Source organism: Myiozetetes cayanensis, unplaced genomic scaffold (assembly GCF_022539395.1).
Source record: "Myiozetetes cayanensis isolate MyiCay16 unplaced genomic scaffold, myiCay2020 scf33, whole genome shotgun sequence".
In the NCBI taxonomy this organism is placed as follows: domain Eukaryota; kingdom Metazoa; phylum Chordata; class Aves; order Passeriformes; family Tyrannidae; genus Myiozetetes; species Myiozetetes cayanensis.
In genome coordinates this window covers 4,381,261-4,398,645 of record NW_026087555.1, presented here as the reverse complement: position 1 = coordinate 4,398,645, position 17,385 = coordinate 4,381,261, and the positions used below count along the sequence as shown (strand labels likewise).

The 17,385-nt window shown below is 46.2% G+C and overlaps 1 protein-coding gene across 1 annotated transcript in view; it reads right to left on the bottom strand.

Annotated features, from left to right (window-relative positions):
- Positions 1–17,385, bottom strand: part of SCD5 (stearoyl-CoA desaturase 5) — a 31,455-nt gene that overhangs the window by 9,519 nt on the left and 4,551 nt on the right. The window contains exon 2 of the mRNA XM_050327334.1: positions 983–1,113. Coding sequence (XP_050183291.1) covers positions 983–1,113 — 131 coding nt within the window. The remainder of the gene's footprint in view (positions 1–982; positions 1,114–17,385) is intronic.

Sequence of the window (17,385 nt, the reverse complement as noted above, 5' to 3'; positions counted from 1 at the left end):
TCTACAAGGAACTGAGCAGCAGCTGGAGTATGGTTCAGAATAAAGAAAGGTTATAAACAAAATGGATGCATTTCCACATTCAAGTAAAAGCACTGTGTGCTCTTTGTAATGTCCAGAGGGATTAACAAAATTAATTCTTTTCACCTTAAAAAAAAATAAATCAAAGATGATAAGTGAACAGTACAGAAGTGAATAAAGGGACTCTTTTCATGCTCTGTCAAGGTGCATGAACAAAAAGTCAACCAAACAATTGAAGGGAAAAAGCTGAAAACTCAAGGCGTAACACATACATGGTACCACAAGGGGTTAGGGGCAGCCAAGCTCAGTAAGTTTAATACTATTACAGGTTCATATCTCTATCCTTACCAGCCAGAGGAGTGACCAAATTCACGCTTGTTCGGGGCTAACTCCTACAACCAGCTGGGTGTTACACAAATGTTTCTGTGGTCTAAGATTGCCTATCAGTAAGTATAGAGCTAGTAACACACTCCTTTGCAAATTAATTTGAATTTTACTGGTGAAAAACGCTGCCTAAACCAGGGATAAATTAAGATTGTGAAAGGATGCCTGCTCTCCTTTCTGGGCATACAGTCTCCAACTGCCTGGATGTAGAAAGGCATTTGATTATGCAGAGATATTTGCATCAAGTTGATCTTCACAGAAGTTTCCATGCTGTCCTGTGAAGAGAGGGACCTGATCTGTGCCACAGATTGGCTGCTGGGGGTCTGAGCCCCTGATTTGGCATGTTCGGTGTGATCCTTAAATAATTATTGCTCATGAACTGTCTAATGAATACTGTTATGTGGGTAGCGAGAGGGGCTCTGCATGCCCTGAGCCAGTGGAATGTGTTACATAAAATAAATGTCTTTCTGCCATTATTAATTTTTTTTCTTTCTTTTGCTGTCTCTAAGCTAAGGGGCTATCTGCACAGGAGAGAAAGCTGCCTGGAGCCAAGAATCTGAACAGGCAACCACAACCCCACCTGGAAAGCCATGGAGTTAGCTGCAGCCAGAAAGATCCTCAAAGGTAGCTTGGCTTTGTAGGAACGGTGGCTCCACAGGCGATGTGCACCAGCTGTCACGCCCAGAGCAGTCATCAGGAAGCAGAAATAAGCTGGAGGACACAAAAACAAAACACAGGGTGTGCCAAGGGGCCAACTGCCATTATGATGTAAAGATGATACCTGCTTACACCTGCAAGTTCAGTCAGAAGACCAGGCTGGGCAGACAGGAGGTGAGGTTCTCAGCCCACCTCTGCCTCACAGACCCAGGGACACATCACTCCACTGCCCAGCCCTCCCCATTCAGTCAGTGCTTGTTCAGAGTGTTTGCCAGCACTGAAGCACCATGCCGTGCCACATTTATGCAGTGTGCCTTTGCCAAGCACAATGCAGTAAAAGTTCACCACTCCTGTCAGCAGAGTAGCAGCAACTTTCCCATCAGGACACTGCCAGCCTCCTCCAGATAGGTCTTTGCTTTAGTCTGATCTCTCAGCTAGTTTTAGAGCATCACACACCATCCCTAAAGATGCAAACTGTGCCAGAGTTTTCACAATAAAACCTTCTCTCATCATCGGGAGCTCGGTATTAAAAATGTGCAAGGGAGTGGAACATTCTCCATCTCCCTCAGTTTCAGGAAGTGCTTTTCCTTCCCTTAATTAAAAAACTGGCCAAGTAAACTTGCCTTGAGCATTTTTTCAGATGGCCAAGACAGCACATGAGCAAGCCTGCTCCTTACTCATCCCATCGGCTCCAGGCTGGACTCACAGCTCAAACACATGTCCTGCAGTGTACCCTCATGCCTAAAATACCACCCCCCCAACCACCATCACAGCACAGCTACATCCCTGGTTCCCCCTTCATCACGGGCCATGTTCCCACATGCTCCAGCCAGTTAACCTCCTGTTTCCAGAGGCAGGGGGAATGGCTGGCTGGGGCAGAGGAATGACATGGTGGACCCAGACCTGCCTGCTTGAGCCATACATCTGTGCATGGAATGCTTCTCCTTTGATGTGTCCCCTGTTTGTGCCTCTGGAGTCTTTGAATTCCCATGTGATGGATGATCTGTAACCTGAGTTGTTCTGACTTGCAACAAAAGAAGAGGCTATGGGGAAAGGGTTGGAAGAACAGCTGCTCCTCCTTTAGGAGAGAGACCAGAGGGGAAATGGGAACAGTTAGGAGGAAATGTATTATGTAAGTCCCAAATAAACTGGACCACTTACAACTACTTGCATTCAAGCAACCCAGCTGTCATAATATGCAGGCTCTTATGTCTCCCTCCCATAGGTGTTGATTTCCCATGCTGTGCCTAAGGAGGACAGGCTCATTTTACAAGTGTGAAATTAAACCAAGAGTAGATTCAAACAGTAAGAGTACTACAGGACAACTTCAAATGAGTTTGCACCATCTGCAGCGATGTGTTGTTTAAGCCAGTGCTCCCTGCCACCCTACACAGATAGAAATGTTTTGGTTAAAATAGCCTATTTCAAATACCTAAATAGTCACTAGAACAAAAAGGGAAAACATGATCTCCATAAGGGGGTTTTCTACTTGTGTCTGCACCAGAGTCTGTCCAGCAGAGGAACCCGGTTAGACATGCAGTGGCTAGAAAGGAATTCACGATCACCTTTTCCCACTGTGTAATGTAAATTATCTGTCTTTGCAAAAAGAAAACAAAAATCTGTACATAGAGGTGGGTGTCTACTGTGTCCCTGTATCAACTCCCAAATCACAGTGCTTGAAATTACAGCATCTGAGAGAAAATATAATAGAAAGATATTTGGTAAAATAACAGCAACCATATTTCATGTTGATTGTCACTCCCGCAGATTGAAGAAGCACATGGGCCTTATCCACTCCAGTGGTGAATCCATCAAAAACAGATTTACTCAAACTGCTTCACATTATGTACATGACCCAAATTCCTGTCATCTCCCTGTCATTTGTGCAACAAACCAAAGCCTTTCTCGCAACAGACAACTGGAGTCAAAATGGTCCCAGTAAAGATGATGCCTCCCTAAAACCTGCTCTGGATGCCATTATCAAAGAGACAATTCTCCTTTTCAGCAGGTTGCAGTGCTCATGCTACTCCCAGAAAAAGCTAATTTGTGGAGTTGTGCACTGAAGTCTATTGCCAAATTAAAATTTTTATCTGCCTGAAAGGAGGTACAGAAATTAACTAAAATCGTGTTCTCTCTTCACACTATTTACAGGTTTTGCGGAATTTACACGTTAGTCTCACAGCAGTAAAAATGCCGACACCCCAACACACCAGGCTGCACTGCAGTCTTGCAGTTCTTGCACATGCCTTGTCAGAGCCAGGATTTGAACCTATGAAATTAGGGAAAACCTATCCTGCCATTTTCTGTATGTGATGTTGAGCTGTGCAAAAACATCACTAAATAAGGCCTTCCAAATCACTCAAATTACTGTAATTGTGGGAACAGATCTGTGACACACAGAATACTGACATTACCCAGCTAACAGAAAAATGAATCATTATTGTCTGTGGGCTTTATGACTGGTTAACCTCATACTAGTCATGGGCTGAAATTTTCTACATTCAGCAGTTTCTTTGCTTCCTTAAAGCACAAAAGGGCTTTTAAACCACTTCAAAGCAACAGATCATTTAATTGACCAAGTGCTTCTCAAGGCATCCATCCATCTTAATCGTGAATGGTTGCTTAAAACCAGAATTAAAGATAAATGGGTAGAATAAGATCTATGCAACATTAAGGCTGATTTTGCTTCCTTTCTCTGTCCAGTGCAAGAAAGAGGCTGAGTGTAAGTGATACACAGACCACACGGAATAGCTGCATTGAATACAAGTGATTCTTGCTGCTTGATGATTCAGCTCTTACAGAGCTGTATGTAAGAGACCCTTTCATTCAGCCCACTCCACACCACCAGCATTGCAGCAGAACACACAACAGCATTTTAGGAGTCTGGGGGCTGCCCTAAGGTCTGCATGCCAACTCTGTGTGTCCATACCTTTGAACAGCACCTCCTAGCCCAGGCCCCATCCCAGCACCATTCCCAATTCACACTTTCCAGGAATCCCTGGGGTAGAGAGGAAGGAGTGCTGTTGCTGCACGGGCAGCAGGTCCCAAGCCCTGGACCATGACCAGGTGAGCTTGGCTGTACTTCAGGCCAGGGACTAACCCAGGCTGTGCTCCAGCCAGAGGAGAGGGACACCTGTTTCCCAGGGGGCAGTCAGCACTCCGGGCTCTCCCCAAGGCCACAGCTGGGAACAAGCCAGCTCTCACCTGTGCACACTGGGAAGAAGCAGTGAGGCAGAAATGCCAACAAGAATGAGTGCCAGACTGAGGAAATGCCCTCAGAGCTTCCCAAGAACATATTGTCCTGATCAAATGGGGCTTTCCCAGGGCTTCCCTGGGCCACAACCTTCACCAGCCCTCTCCAGCCCTCCAGGGACCTGCCAGCCCCAACCCTCTACTGCAGTGATCAAGCAAAAGCCGCTGGGGCTTTATACCCACGCAACATGCCTATTTTTTGGCTTTGCAGAGGAGGAATCATAAGAGCAGGAATTTTCCTAATATAAATCCTGAGGGATGAAACATCCCCAGAAACAAATAAACAAAATTACCCAGGAGTTTAGTGACCAGAAACAAATCCTGTCAGACAAGTGCATTGTTTGGTGATAGCAAGTTTCTGTGATTCTTACTGCAATTAGGGTGCCCAAAAATATTACTCGACCACTAATTCCCAATGTATAAATAGCCAAGATGACAAATATTTGCCATATAAAGATAGGTCTCAAGCTTTCCTTTGCTGAGTAAGTTATGATCTCAATCCAAAAATCAGACTATCAACCATTTGATTTTACATTAATCATGCACAGCTACAGTAACTACATGAGAAGAGAGCCACTATTTACCTACCTGTCTCATTTTTGGGGGGTGGGGAGTGTGTGTGTGGTGTGACCATCTCCATGAAATAGAAAAGGAGTACAATGTGCAGCAAAGCAGCCCAGTCAATAGCAACTCCCCCTTATACTGAAAACTCCCTCTTAGACCTGTAAATAAACAGGTCTCCTAAGTAATAAAAAATAAATAATATTTATTGCAGAAAAAGGGAGGGAAAACTCACAAGAGAAGTACCAATAAACAGCCTAAAAACCAAACTATGTTATATTTCTTTTCAGTTTAGTGGGGTAGCTAATGTACACAGAGGAAGTTGCTAAAATAGCCAGATTAGTCTTCTGCATGTTTTAGTTAGCCAACTCTGCAACCAGGATGACTTATCAAAGTAAAATCACACTCACAAGGAATTAACACGTTATCAGGCACGTGTCATCCTCACACACCTCTGCACCTTCAGAATATTGTGACAAGGAGCTCTACAGGTCTGCAGGGCCTTCTTGGGTCTGTTTCTGTTACTGTAAAATTGGTACTTTTGAGAATTTACTTGGAACAAGAGCTGAATGATCTTCCCTTGCCCCTAGGATGGTGTGGGAATGCTGTGTGCCATGTCTGCAGCTCCCCAGAGCAACAGCTAGCTTGGCCTGGAGAGGTGGTGAAGCCTCAAGTTTACAGTTTTAGCAGATTTCAGCTGGCTACATTTTACTTTGAATCACCATCTGCTCAAAGCAATAATTATAGGAGCTTTAGCTTTGGTCAAGCCCATTTTTCTCCTACTGATCTGAACATGCTGGCTTCAGAACAATTGTCCCCAGCCAATTCATCCCAACAAAGACCCAAAACTCTGCAGGGGGATTTAGGGCTTGCTGCAGGTTTGGGAAAAGTCTGAAACCTGTGTGCAAGTACCTGAAACAGCGGATCCTGTGCCAAGATCTCTGGGCTCTGCACAACTCCAACACCAGTCCCTGATGGGCCTTTGACTGGAAGGTAAACCAGGATCTGGTTCCTAAACCAGGATCCTTCCAAATAAAGATGATTTAATCCAGAAGAATAGAGGCTTTAAGTGGGTTCCTCCTTGTTTCTCCCTACTCTTTTTCAAGGCCTCATGGCAGAGTCAGTCTCAAAGACAGGAATTTTACTTCCTTCTTCTGTTGTGTCTGACACCCTGCAAACTCTGCAATACACAAACCAGAGGCTGATGCAGTAAACACCCCATGGTGAGGGGGATCCCAACACATTACTACCCTGGACAGGGAGCACACTGTCCCCCCTCTGGAGCCCTGCAGAAGCACAAGGTGTGATAGAAGCATTTCGAACCATGAGCTCACTTGATAAAGCACAGCATAAGCAAAAAGCTTATGAACTGGAGCAGTGGGAGAAGAACTTAAGAGGGGGAACAGCGAGGAAGAGGGGAAAGAGAAAAAAACAAGTCAGCCTGTGCAAAAGGACAAAAGAGAGAACCAGTGCACAGAGACAGGAAGAGGATGCAAGAGAGACAAGATACACGAGGTTAAACTACCGTGCAAGCAGGGAGCTGGCGGGTTGCTAGGCTTCCAAGTACACTGTGCCTGTGCACAGATGCTATTTATGGGAACATGCCAGAATCAATAGGCAGAAGATTTTTATTCAACATCCTTATTAATGACCTGAAACAAAGGCAAACAGCATATTAATTACAACTGCAGATGATGCTAAATTTGGACCAGCAGTGAGAGAGCTAAGAAACACAAAAGGATCCATGCAGAAACAGGGAAAGCAAGGCTCAAAGTAAAGATCTGCCTGGATAGACAAAGCAAAGTAATGTAGTTTGGGGAATGATAACTGCAGATAGGGATCTGCAATGAGGATCAGAATCTTGGGGAAGCAGAGGCCTACAAGGAGGATCACCAACAGCTCATAAAATATTCTCAGCATGCAATACGATGAGGCAGCAAGACATCAGTGTGATTCTGAACACCAGGCACAGAGGTGTCATCTCACTGTCAGACAGAAGCAATGGAAACCATACCAGGGAAATTGTTTAAAAATGTATGGGATGGAAGATCAACAGCAAAGAACATTTGAGCCATGTTTTCCAGAACAACTCATTATCCCCCAGGGCTGGATTTCCAGAAAGCCTTTACTAAGCCCAGTGCCAAACTCTTCTGAAAAGCTCAGTGTTCGGGGGACTGGTTTCTTATGAAGATATGGGAGATACTTCCCAGGCATCAGGAAATCATCTTCTGCTCTGAGTGGTTGCTTAAATTGGAGCAGACCTCACCCCCCAAAAATTTCAACTCTATTGTATGCTGAATATCAAAATTAGAACTTCTCTTGTTTCTGAAACCTGGGGCCACATTAGAAACATGATATATATTCACTGTTTGTGAATCCAGAATATTCCAAATTGATTTTGACTTTTACTTGGTTATAAAAAAGGTAAGTCAACCAAAACAAGACGCTCAACAAGCACTGGGTTCACTCTGCATATCTGAACACACAGTGCTGGCTCCTGAAAGTGATGAGATGATTAGACATCCTTCTTCGGCACAGATTACAAGGAGACACTGTGGGAGAGCAACTATCCACACATTACCAATGTCAAACATAACCCAGTTATGCTAGATGGAGCAAATCCCAATTATCTCAGAGGGACAATGCACCAGACATGAAAATAGTAGCAGTGTAACAAAATCAATTGCACATTCACAATGGCACTACTGTCAATATATAAACCATCTTTAATATACAGAATAACGTCACATGGCTGTTCCCACGGAGTGGCAACACATGGAGCCTGGCACCAACTCACACCCAAGTGCCTGCAATCCGTGCCTGTGAACGGGTGGCACGGAGAAGAGGGATAGCAGGGCCGGGAGCAGGGAAGGGAATCAGACCTTGCCAGTCCCACGGATGGCATCTCTCTCATGTGTGGCTGAACACCTCACAGTGCCTTGCAGAAAAAAGGGATTTGAACACTGCATTTGAATGGAGCAAGGTGACTACTTTGAACCTGACACAGTTTGGGCTGTGCAAGTTATTCCAAAACACAGATCCACCATAGCACTATTTTCCAAACACCCTTTGGGACTGAGTAAGTTTTGTGAATCTTTGAGCTTTTTTCCATGTTCCAAAATGTAACGAATGTTTTTCTGGTGCTGATGCAGCCCATTGCTGACTTGGTTTTAAGTCAAGTGATTACAAATCCTACCTGAGCCACCATGGGGACGTACAACATCCAGTGCCAGGAAGCAGGGCAGAAACTCCCAGACCACCTCTGTCTCATCACTACCAACAATGGAGAAAAAAACATGGGGGAAACTGCTCACCACTTCAAACAAGACGGAGGACATGTCTTGTGAGATCAGAGCAGTGGCTCACCTAGCCCAATACTTTCTTTCAACAGGCGAAAGGGGAGTTGATATTCAGAGGAGACCAAAGAATTAAAAAAAAAAAAAATTAAAAAGAGAAAAATAGGCAACACAGCCCACTTACTGTTGCACTAACAGTGCCTGCATACTTCAAGCGAAGGACTGACTTCAAGATGTGGCATTTTGCACAGAGAGTATGTGAAAAGTAATTATCAAGGCTGGAGGCTGTCCAAGAATTGTTATCACACTTGCTCCTACCAGGAAGTTGACAGATCTTGGGCCAAGATAGCCACGAAGGGCCAGGGCCTTAGTTCTATGTCTTGTTCAGAGGAGGTCAGCCCCATTTACTCCTGTGCTGGTGCAATGCCCAGCACAGTGAGCTCAGAACAAGACGCACGAGCATCACTCTCTCCTAGGAATGGCAACTCTCATAGACAGTTTAGCCCTGACACAGTTGCTGTGCCCACGTCTGCAGGTAGGAGACCCTCAGCTGGGGCTGTCAGATCCCCTTCAGTCTGCTCAGTGCTTCTCCTCTGTCACCCCATGGGGGCTCAAGTAGACAGAAAGATCACAAGCCAGAAGCACCAACAATGAAACACGGACCAGAAAAACATCCAGAGTGTTGGCTGTTGTAAGATATACAGAAGAAATCTGTACTCCATCCACAAAAACACATACTGTTTGAACCTCCTGTCAGAGTCCACCTGATTTCTGATTGTGGTCACCTTTCTCCGAAGCTGTGTGTCACAGCTTCTGTCTAGAGTTGCTTCCTGCCAACCCTTTGATGCAAAGCCCACAGCCTTGTTCTGTACGTGCTCAGGGAGCTGTTCCTTGAGTGGGGTCTTCAGCTTCCCATTGCTACTGTGTAAAAACCTTAGCTCTTCTACTGACACTGTTTTGGGGACAGCCTCAGAACACACAACACTCCTATTATTCTGCTGGAGGTCTCACTGCTGGGCAATGACATTCCCAACACTGTTAATCCTATAAGATCTGGCACATTCCCAGCCCCAGGTGGGAGTGCTTGAAGTTATATTCACCAGAGGCTTGTACATTTTTGCACACACACACTGTCTCTAGCAGTTCAAGGATCAGGAGGCAAAATCCCACGCGTACGGGAAGGAGTAATTTCTTAAGACATGAATTCTAATCACATCAATGGCAAAGAAAGTATATATTTTGCTTGTAGAAGAAAAATTAACAAATGTAAGGGCTGTGCTTCACCTGTAGACATCTGTTACCTCTTCAACAGGAGGGCAGCTGAAAACAGCTGACCTTAATAAAATGCTGTTGCATGATGAAGGCCTCTTGTGACATGACACCGTTGGGTGGAAATACTCTCTCCACAGCAGCCAGCAAAGTCTCAAGCAAGCTTCTGAGAAATTTTCATCTCAGCACAGGCCATTTTTTCCTTCCCTGTATACAAAAGGATACCACAACTTGACTTATTTGTATAAATAACTATTTGAGGATTAAAAATAACAGGGATAGACACGAAACATTTGTCCATTTCCACACCACCACTCTGTGCTTATTCAGCCAGATAAGAATTGCTTGTTAGGGAATTTTACAAACCAAAAGACTCAAACCCAAGGTATTCCATAAGGCTACAAGAACTGCATGAGAAGTACGAACAGCAAGTTGCTCAAGCACAAAGCAAACATCACAAAGCTGGCTGACCACCACAAATATGTAACACTGCTGTAACTTACAGCGGTGGTTTTCTCCTTTCTAAAAATTAAATTACATTTGCATATCCTGTATCTGCCTTCTTATCCTCACTTATGGGTTTTTGCTGTTATTCAGTGGCAGGTTTAGGACTAATGAGGCACATCAGCTAACCTGACCAAATCAGGGAAAGGACTTCCAGTAGTGCTGAGTGGCACCTAACTCCATTCCCACCACAATTCAGGGCAGCATTGCCACCCATTTCAGTAGCTGCACCGTCTCTTCTGAACTCCTTGGAGATCCTTCACTTCACTATGCCCAGAGCATTGGAAGATCCTCCTCTGATTCAACATCAGGGCTCAGAACAGAAATGCAGCCAATAATTTCATGGTGACTGGTACACTTTTTGGCGCTTTCATTAGATAACACCAAGTTTGGGGATATATTTCCTTAAAATGCCACGTGTGCCCTCAGAATGGAAAGTCTTTTTACATACCAAATCATACCAACAGTCTATCCAAACATCCCAATTACAAGTGCTGGTTGATGTCACACACTGCAATTACTAGATCTAGATTAGACATCAAGTCTCCAGTACACATCTCTACTGTCAAACTCCAGGGAAACCTTGGAGATCTCTTTGTAGAGCAAAGAGACACTGAGGAGCAGTACTACAGGATTTAATCCCAATTAAATCCTAATTTTGTAGGATTAGCATCCTACTAAAAAAGCCTTATTCCTGACCTGGAACTACATTTACTAAGGAGGAAGAAATTTTCACCTTAGCCCCTTAAATTGCTGCCAAGAAGAAATGTTGAATTACTGCTCTGGCCCTGGAGTCTCTGGGAAGGAAAAACTGCTCTGCTAGCCAACACACTGCTCACTGAGCCCTGCTAACTATCAAAGGCTGGCATCAAAAGCTCCTTGGGTTGGATTCAAACAAGCAAATGAGAATTAAAAAGCACTGTCACACAGCAGCACCAATTCCCTGGGCCGCCCACCGCACAGGTCGTGCCAGCTCTCATGGGGAGCTGTGCATTCCTGCGGAGACCAAACATGTGAAATCTTGGGCCAGAAACAGGTTCATCTAAAATTAGATCTACACATTCTCTGAGCAACTCTAAATTGAACCAAGAGGGAAAGAGATAAGAGGAAGCACATCAAAGGCAAAGGGGAAGTGGAGTTTTAGAGCTGCAGAGAAGACGATTTCTGATGAGGCCCTGCTCCTGCCCCTCTGTACTGTGGTGGAGGAGCTCAGGGAGAAGCCATCTGTCACATCCCTTTGGCCCTGCCATCACCAGCTCATGAAATCCAGGCTGTCTCTGCCTGGATGCACATGCCTGCGTGTGCATTTTCAGAAACATTCCCCAGAGCCAGCACTTTTGGCTGAGTATACAAAAGACTTTATTCCAGATGGAATAGCAGAAATGTTCATATTGACAACTGCAGCCAATGTGACACAAATAAAGCCAATAGAGCAATGGAAATCGTAGCTGACAGCAATTATTCCGGTGAATGCTAAAATTCCCCTAGGAAGCAAATACAGATTCCCTGAACACACCAGCAACTGAAGATTGCCTTAAGATGTCGAAGAGTTTATAGATATTTTTAGATCAAAAGAGAAGGCTGGAAGATGATTTGGTTTCTCTGAAATTTCTGATGCCTACGAGTAGCCTGTCTCAGCTCAGCTGAATCCTGCGTCATCACAAAACCATGGGCAGATTTCACTTCTCTCCCAGTGACCTCACTACTGTCCTCAATCCGCACGCTGACTAGGGTTCTGGTGGTTTTTAAGTGCTCTGTAAATGCCAAGGAAGAATTAACGTCAATTTTGTCTCTTTTTTTCAAGGACAGGGTAAAGAAATAGCCTTAGCATTAACATTAGCACGGCACCTCAGAGCCTTGCATGCAGCAGTCAGCTCTGCCTTTTGGAAAAGGTTTAGTTATTTAGCACCCCTGTCCATCGCTGGCCAAAGCTTGCCCTGTACTGAACCAGGTACATGACAGGGGAATGGCTTCACCCTGGAGCTGTGGACATTGGCAAGACCACCCACAGCACAGAGCCAGGGAACAGCAGCTTCTCAGCTGTTAGAAACAAAGACATAGCATGCTCTGTACTTGTGACCTGGGCAAACTGAAAGCTTCCACTTTTCATGATGTTTAGGCATGGGCACGGGAAAGGAGCAGGGCTGAGCAGGAAGTGATTCCCTCCTGAACTGCTGGGCCTCCAGGCACAATTCCCTGGGAAGGCACCAGCACCTTTGTCCCAGCTCCCTGCTGAACAAGATTCATTGCATGGGACAGACCTTCCTCTAACCCAGTGCCCTCACTCTGCTGAAGCAGAAATCTGATGGTTTTGACTTCTCAGGACTTGAGACTCTCTGGATGATGTTTCCATCCTTCTGTATCACTGCATCTTTGCCTACATGCTTTGTACCAGCTTCACTTGTATGCTATCAGCCGCTACACCTTTTCCTCCCCCTTCCAAAACCAAACAGAGCTCAGAGAAAAACCTGTTGCCAAAAGTGGCCTCTTCAACTTTCTCTCCTGGCAATTTGAGCCTAAGAGTTGGGCTGGAAGCACTAAACCTCATTAAAATTAGAAGGCACAGGCCCCTGGCATCCAGCTGAACATGCAGCAGGCAAGTCAGCTTCCTAGATTAGAGAGGATGGTGCTAGGGGAGAGGAGGAGACCTCTGTCTCCAGTGTGGTGGGCAGGATGGTGCTGTCAGCTCTCCAGCACCACTCACCAGATGATTGTTCCCCATGCTTCCCAAATGACTACTCACTGCACCCCTCCAGCACAAACAGCCCTACCCCAGCCCAGCTCTCCTCCCATAATGAGCTCTAGCACTGGGAGAAGGCCCACATACTGGGTGGGTCTCTGCCTCCATCAACCCAGCAAGATGTTTCATGTTTCCCCCACACAGTTCCCCACCACCATCAGTGCATACACTGCGTCAGGAGGCCAGCTTTCATCTGCCTGGTGAATAGTGGTCACACAGTTTTTCAGCCAACTCAAGCACACAAGTCTATCCCTCTGCAGAGGCAGGAGCCAAAGCCAATGCAAAACAAGGACAGCCTTGCTATGGCTCCTGCAAGGAGGTCTGGCCACACTTGCACATCTCCCTCACTGCAGCTGAGTCCAACCAACTGCAGCGGGGGAAGGGGCAGCTCAGAATGAAAACATTAAGCTATGACCACTGTTACAATTGATTGCTTCAGTTGACTATAAAGGTCCTAATTTCCCCACTTACTGCTGTTTTCTAAGCCTACTATTTTCTACCTACAGTCCTATTTTCTACACCTTCCAGCATTGTAGAAAGAAGTTATAACGTCATGGTCTGGCCAAAAAGAAAAAAAATTATTAAAAGGAAAAACCTCTTTTCATACCCTCAGTCTCCTGGAAAATACAGAGTTTATGACATTTTCATAAGACGTTGCCATTTCCAACTTGTACTGCCACCCAACACCCAGTGCCCTGGCAGTGTCCCTGCCTGAAGGATCCCCCAAAGACAGCAAGAGGCACCAAGAGAGAGCCCAGGACTGTTCTCCCTCTGCCCCATGTTCTGCCTGGGTTCAGGGAACTATTCTTAGTGTTTCCCATCATGACCCACTTTTGCTGTTCTCTACATGAGCTGCAGCCCATCTGAACTCCTCCCCCTCCATTTATGAAGGACATGAAATAAGCCTCAGAAACACCTTGTCTCACCCCAGCCTCCAGCTTCTCTCCAGGTTCTCAGGTGTCCAGGATGGCACAGCAAGCTTGTATGTCCATGCCAGCAACTGCTGGATACACCAGCACAAACTCCTTCCAGATGTCTTCTCCCTTGCTTCTGAAATGCCACCTAAGGCCTGGGTACAAGTCCCTTCACAGATCCAACAGTGTGGCCATGATAGGAGACATCCTGTGAACTACTCCAGGTGCACAGGGCAGGGTAGGAGCAGCCCAACATTTCAATCCCTTCCACTGACAAAATAGGATCCCATGGGCACAGAAGGCACTACAGTGAGATTGGGTTAGGGAAGATATGAAATAGTAAAAAATACAAAGTCAGTCAAAGAACAGAGACAAAAAGCCAGGCATTAGAAAGAGTCCAGCTGAGAACTTTCCAGTCAAGAAGAGCTATCTCATTTGCCAAAGTCAGGTTGTTTTATTCTGAGCTGCTCAGAACACCATCTGAGAAGCCAGTGTCCAAAAATGGGTTGTGAATGATCCTCATTTCAGTCTCCCTCCAGAAATCCCCATCCCCCTGGTGCTGAGGCCCCTGCACAAGAGGGATGGTGCACATTATTCCTGATACCAGCATCTGACAGTCTTCCCCTCTTTTTCACATCAGCCTTGCTTTACTTAGCACAGCAGTTGTTAATGTTTCAGCTCTGCAGTGGGGAAGCACATTTTATTGTTAGCCTATGTGGTAAAAATAAAATCTGATTACAAGAAATTGCTTGGCTTCAGTTGTAACATCAGTGTTAGTTACAAGTGCATGTAGTTATCGTGATCGCAGGGAGGGAAGATGGAGGCAGAGATGAGGATGCATACTAAATTCTGGTGAGCTGACATTTCCCAGCACAGTCCTCCCAGGGCAGAGAGCAACACTTTTGCCTCCTTGACAGCAGTTGCAGCAATCCCAGACCAGCAGGTCCACATGGATCACACTGCTCTGCTTGGTGGCATCTCCTGGAGAGAGGCATCTGATCTGCTCCCAGACCCTTGAGACATCCTCCAACCAATGCACTTCCTTTACCTGCAGCAAAGTCCATTCTGACTCATCCACAGAAATTCCTCAGAGACTGTATACTGCCATCCCCACATGCATATGTGACCAAAGATAAAAGCTAGAGCCACATATCTCTGATGACTCCCCAGAGCTTGCCTGCACCAGCTCAGTGGTGGGCCATAGCTTTTGTGGTCCTTGGCTTGGTTTCTGTGTGCTTGGTACAGCCAGCTCTGGGGGTGCCAATAAACCTTTCCTTCATGGGGCTGCGCTTCAGAGGGATGTCTCTCCCAAGCCCACGATGTCAGGGGACAGCCCAGATGCCAATAATCCTGCCAAATTCAGTAGGAAGAGACAGGAATTTCTACCTTTGCTGGATCCAACTGTCACCTCTGTCCTCACGGCACAGGTTAAAGGGAAAGAGTGCCTAAGGTTCTTCAGGTTTGCCTGGAGCACAGGTCGGTGCAGCCCAAGGGCCCAGCAGTGCTTTGTGCTGGGTGAACATTCCGGTGCCCAAAGAGGAACAGCTTCACTGCTCACTCAGCCACTCACACTGCCCAACTGTGGGAACTCATCAGGAGTGCCTTGAATCCATAGAACCAAGGGACCATCACATGCATCCAGGGATCGACACACACAGAGATTTTTTTCCCCCATTCCTTTATCACGCTCCCAGTGACCATCAGACATGTAGCACACAGGACAGAGGGAAACAAAACAGATCACCACCAATGCACCTGGGACAAAAACACGACAGGGAACAAAAATACATACTTACAGCTGAGTATTGTGAAGTTCACAGACAAGGCCTTAAGGAATAATTTCCAGCAATAGTTAAAACAAGAGGGGAGTGAACACTGGGGAAGGCAAAACATCTGACAGGCAGAAGTGTTCTCTACTAGAGCATCTCAGAGCAGGATCTGGAACAGACACAGAGCACTCTCATGTGACCTTGCCCACTCACTCCTGCTCCATGAACAGGCTGCCCAGGGAAGAGCTGGACTCACCGTCCCTGGAGGTATTCAGAAGCTGTGTAGATGTGGCACTTAGGGACATAGTTTATTGGTGGACTTAGCAGTGTAGTCTAATGGTTGGTTTCAAAGATCTTATGGGTCTTTTCCAGCCCGTGATTCTGTGATGCTTTTCTGTCTGTGCATTGCTACGTGGGAGGGCACGTTCCCCAGCTGTACCATGGACATAGAGCTCAGACCACTCCCAGGCGTGAAAGGCGAGGGAACAGCATGTTACAGCCATCCCCACCTCCAGGGCTCATCCCATTTTTAAGTAAAGAAGCACTGTTTGAGAAAAGACACTGTTCCTGTCAGAGATGATGGGAGATCAGCTCTTGATGCTAGGAGGGAAGGAACATGATAAGAACTTGACTATTAAGAGTGACAGCTGTAAAACAATGATTTCAAATGGGCCAGAGGAGGAAAAGTCAGTCCAAAATTGCTCTGGAGATAAGCAAGGCTATTCCCTGGTGCAGATGTGCACCTCAGAGATGCCATTACCATTCTGATGCTCTGTCTCTTCTCCACTCATCATCTAGTGAACCAGTTGCTGTCTTGAACTGTTGAAAGCATGGTGGAACTAGGGGATGATGGACAATGAGGCTACCCTCCTGTAGTCCACAAAAACCTCCCAGAGCTGCTCCCTGCTCATGGTCAGGAACTGGCAGACAGATCTCTCCTGGGAGTAAGGCAAGGAAAGGTCTGTCTGTTCATTAAGCTGTTCCTGACAAGGTGGCTGCACACACTTCCACACAGATATCCAAGAAGAACACACTTGCTACCTGTTTCCTGACCCAAAACCTTGCCTACAGAAATCACCTGAGCATAACTAGTTTCCAGGATGCAGAGGGGGCTCCTGCCAGGGCAGCATCAGGAGAGACAGATGTTTTCATGAACCATTTCATGTCTGTGAAACAGAGACAAGATTCTTCATCCACAGAGGTCTCAGAGGTACCAAGTGGAACTTCCTTGGAGCTAGGATTTTTTATTTACAGCTGTCCGTGCAGAGTTTCTAACGTTGTGCTTAGAAATGGCTAAGGACTAAAACCAGCCAATAACCAGAAAGCCAGCAGGTGGCACTCAAGAATATCCAAGACTTCCGAAACGTGCAAGACCAATAAAACTTGCATCTGCAGTGCACAACAGCAACATGTGCCTCATTACACAGACATGCCACCTACCAGAAGGCACGAGAAAGAGGCGATGATCTTGGCAGTGCCCTCCAGGCACCACAATAACTTAAAGGGCTGAGACCACGATTGCCTTAATCTCTTTTATTGAAGGCATCCAGGCAGCAGGATCCAGACCCTTGCCTGGGAGCAGCTTGTGCCTTGGTAGGGATGCAGCTGGGCAGCACCGCTGCTCCGTCTGTGCTCCCAGACAGCCAGCGCTCGTGTGCGGGGAAAGCTGTGGGTAAGCATGGCACAGGGCCCACCACGGCTGAACATGAACAATCTGCTGTTCTCAAGAGCACTAAAACACCTCCTAAACGCTGCTAAAACAACAGCAACAAGCCTCCCCTCCCACATGAGCACCGTTAGAGCAAGGCCATCCTCCTCCCCAGCCTCAGGCTCGGGCAAGGCACATCAGCGTGTGAACTGACACCCACTTGTCCTTCAGGCAGCTCTGCCAAATACATCTGCGTGATATGGGGTTTCTGGGTGGCCATGCCTGAGCCAGTTTTTAAATTTGTGAGTACTAGTAATGCTCAGCAGTCTGAAATAAAAGGTTTTAAAACAGGAAAACAGTTTAATCTTCTGGG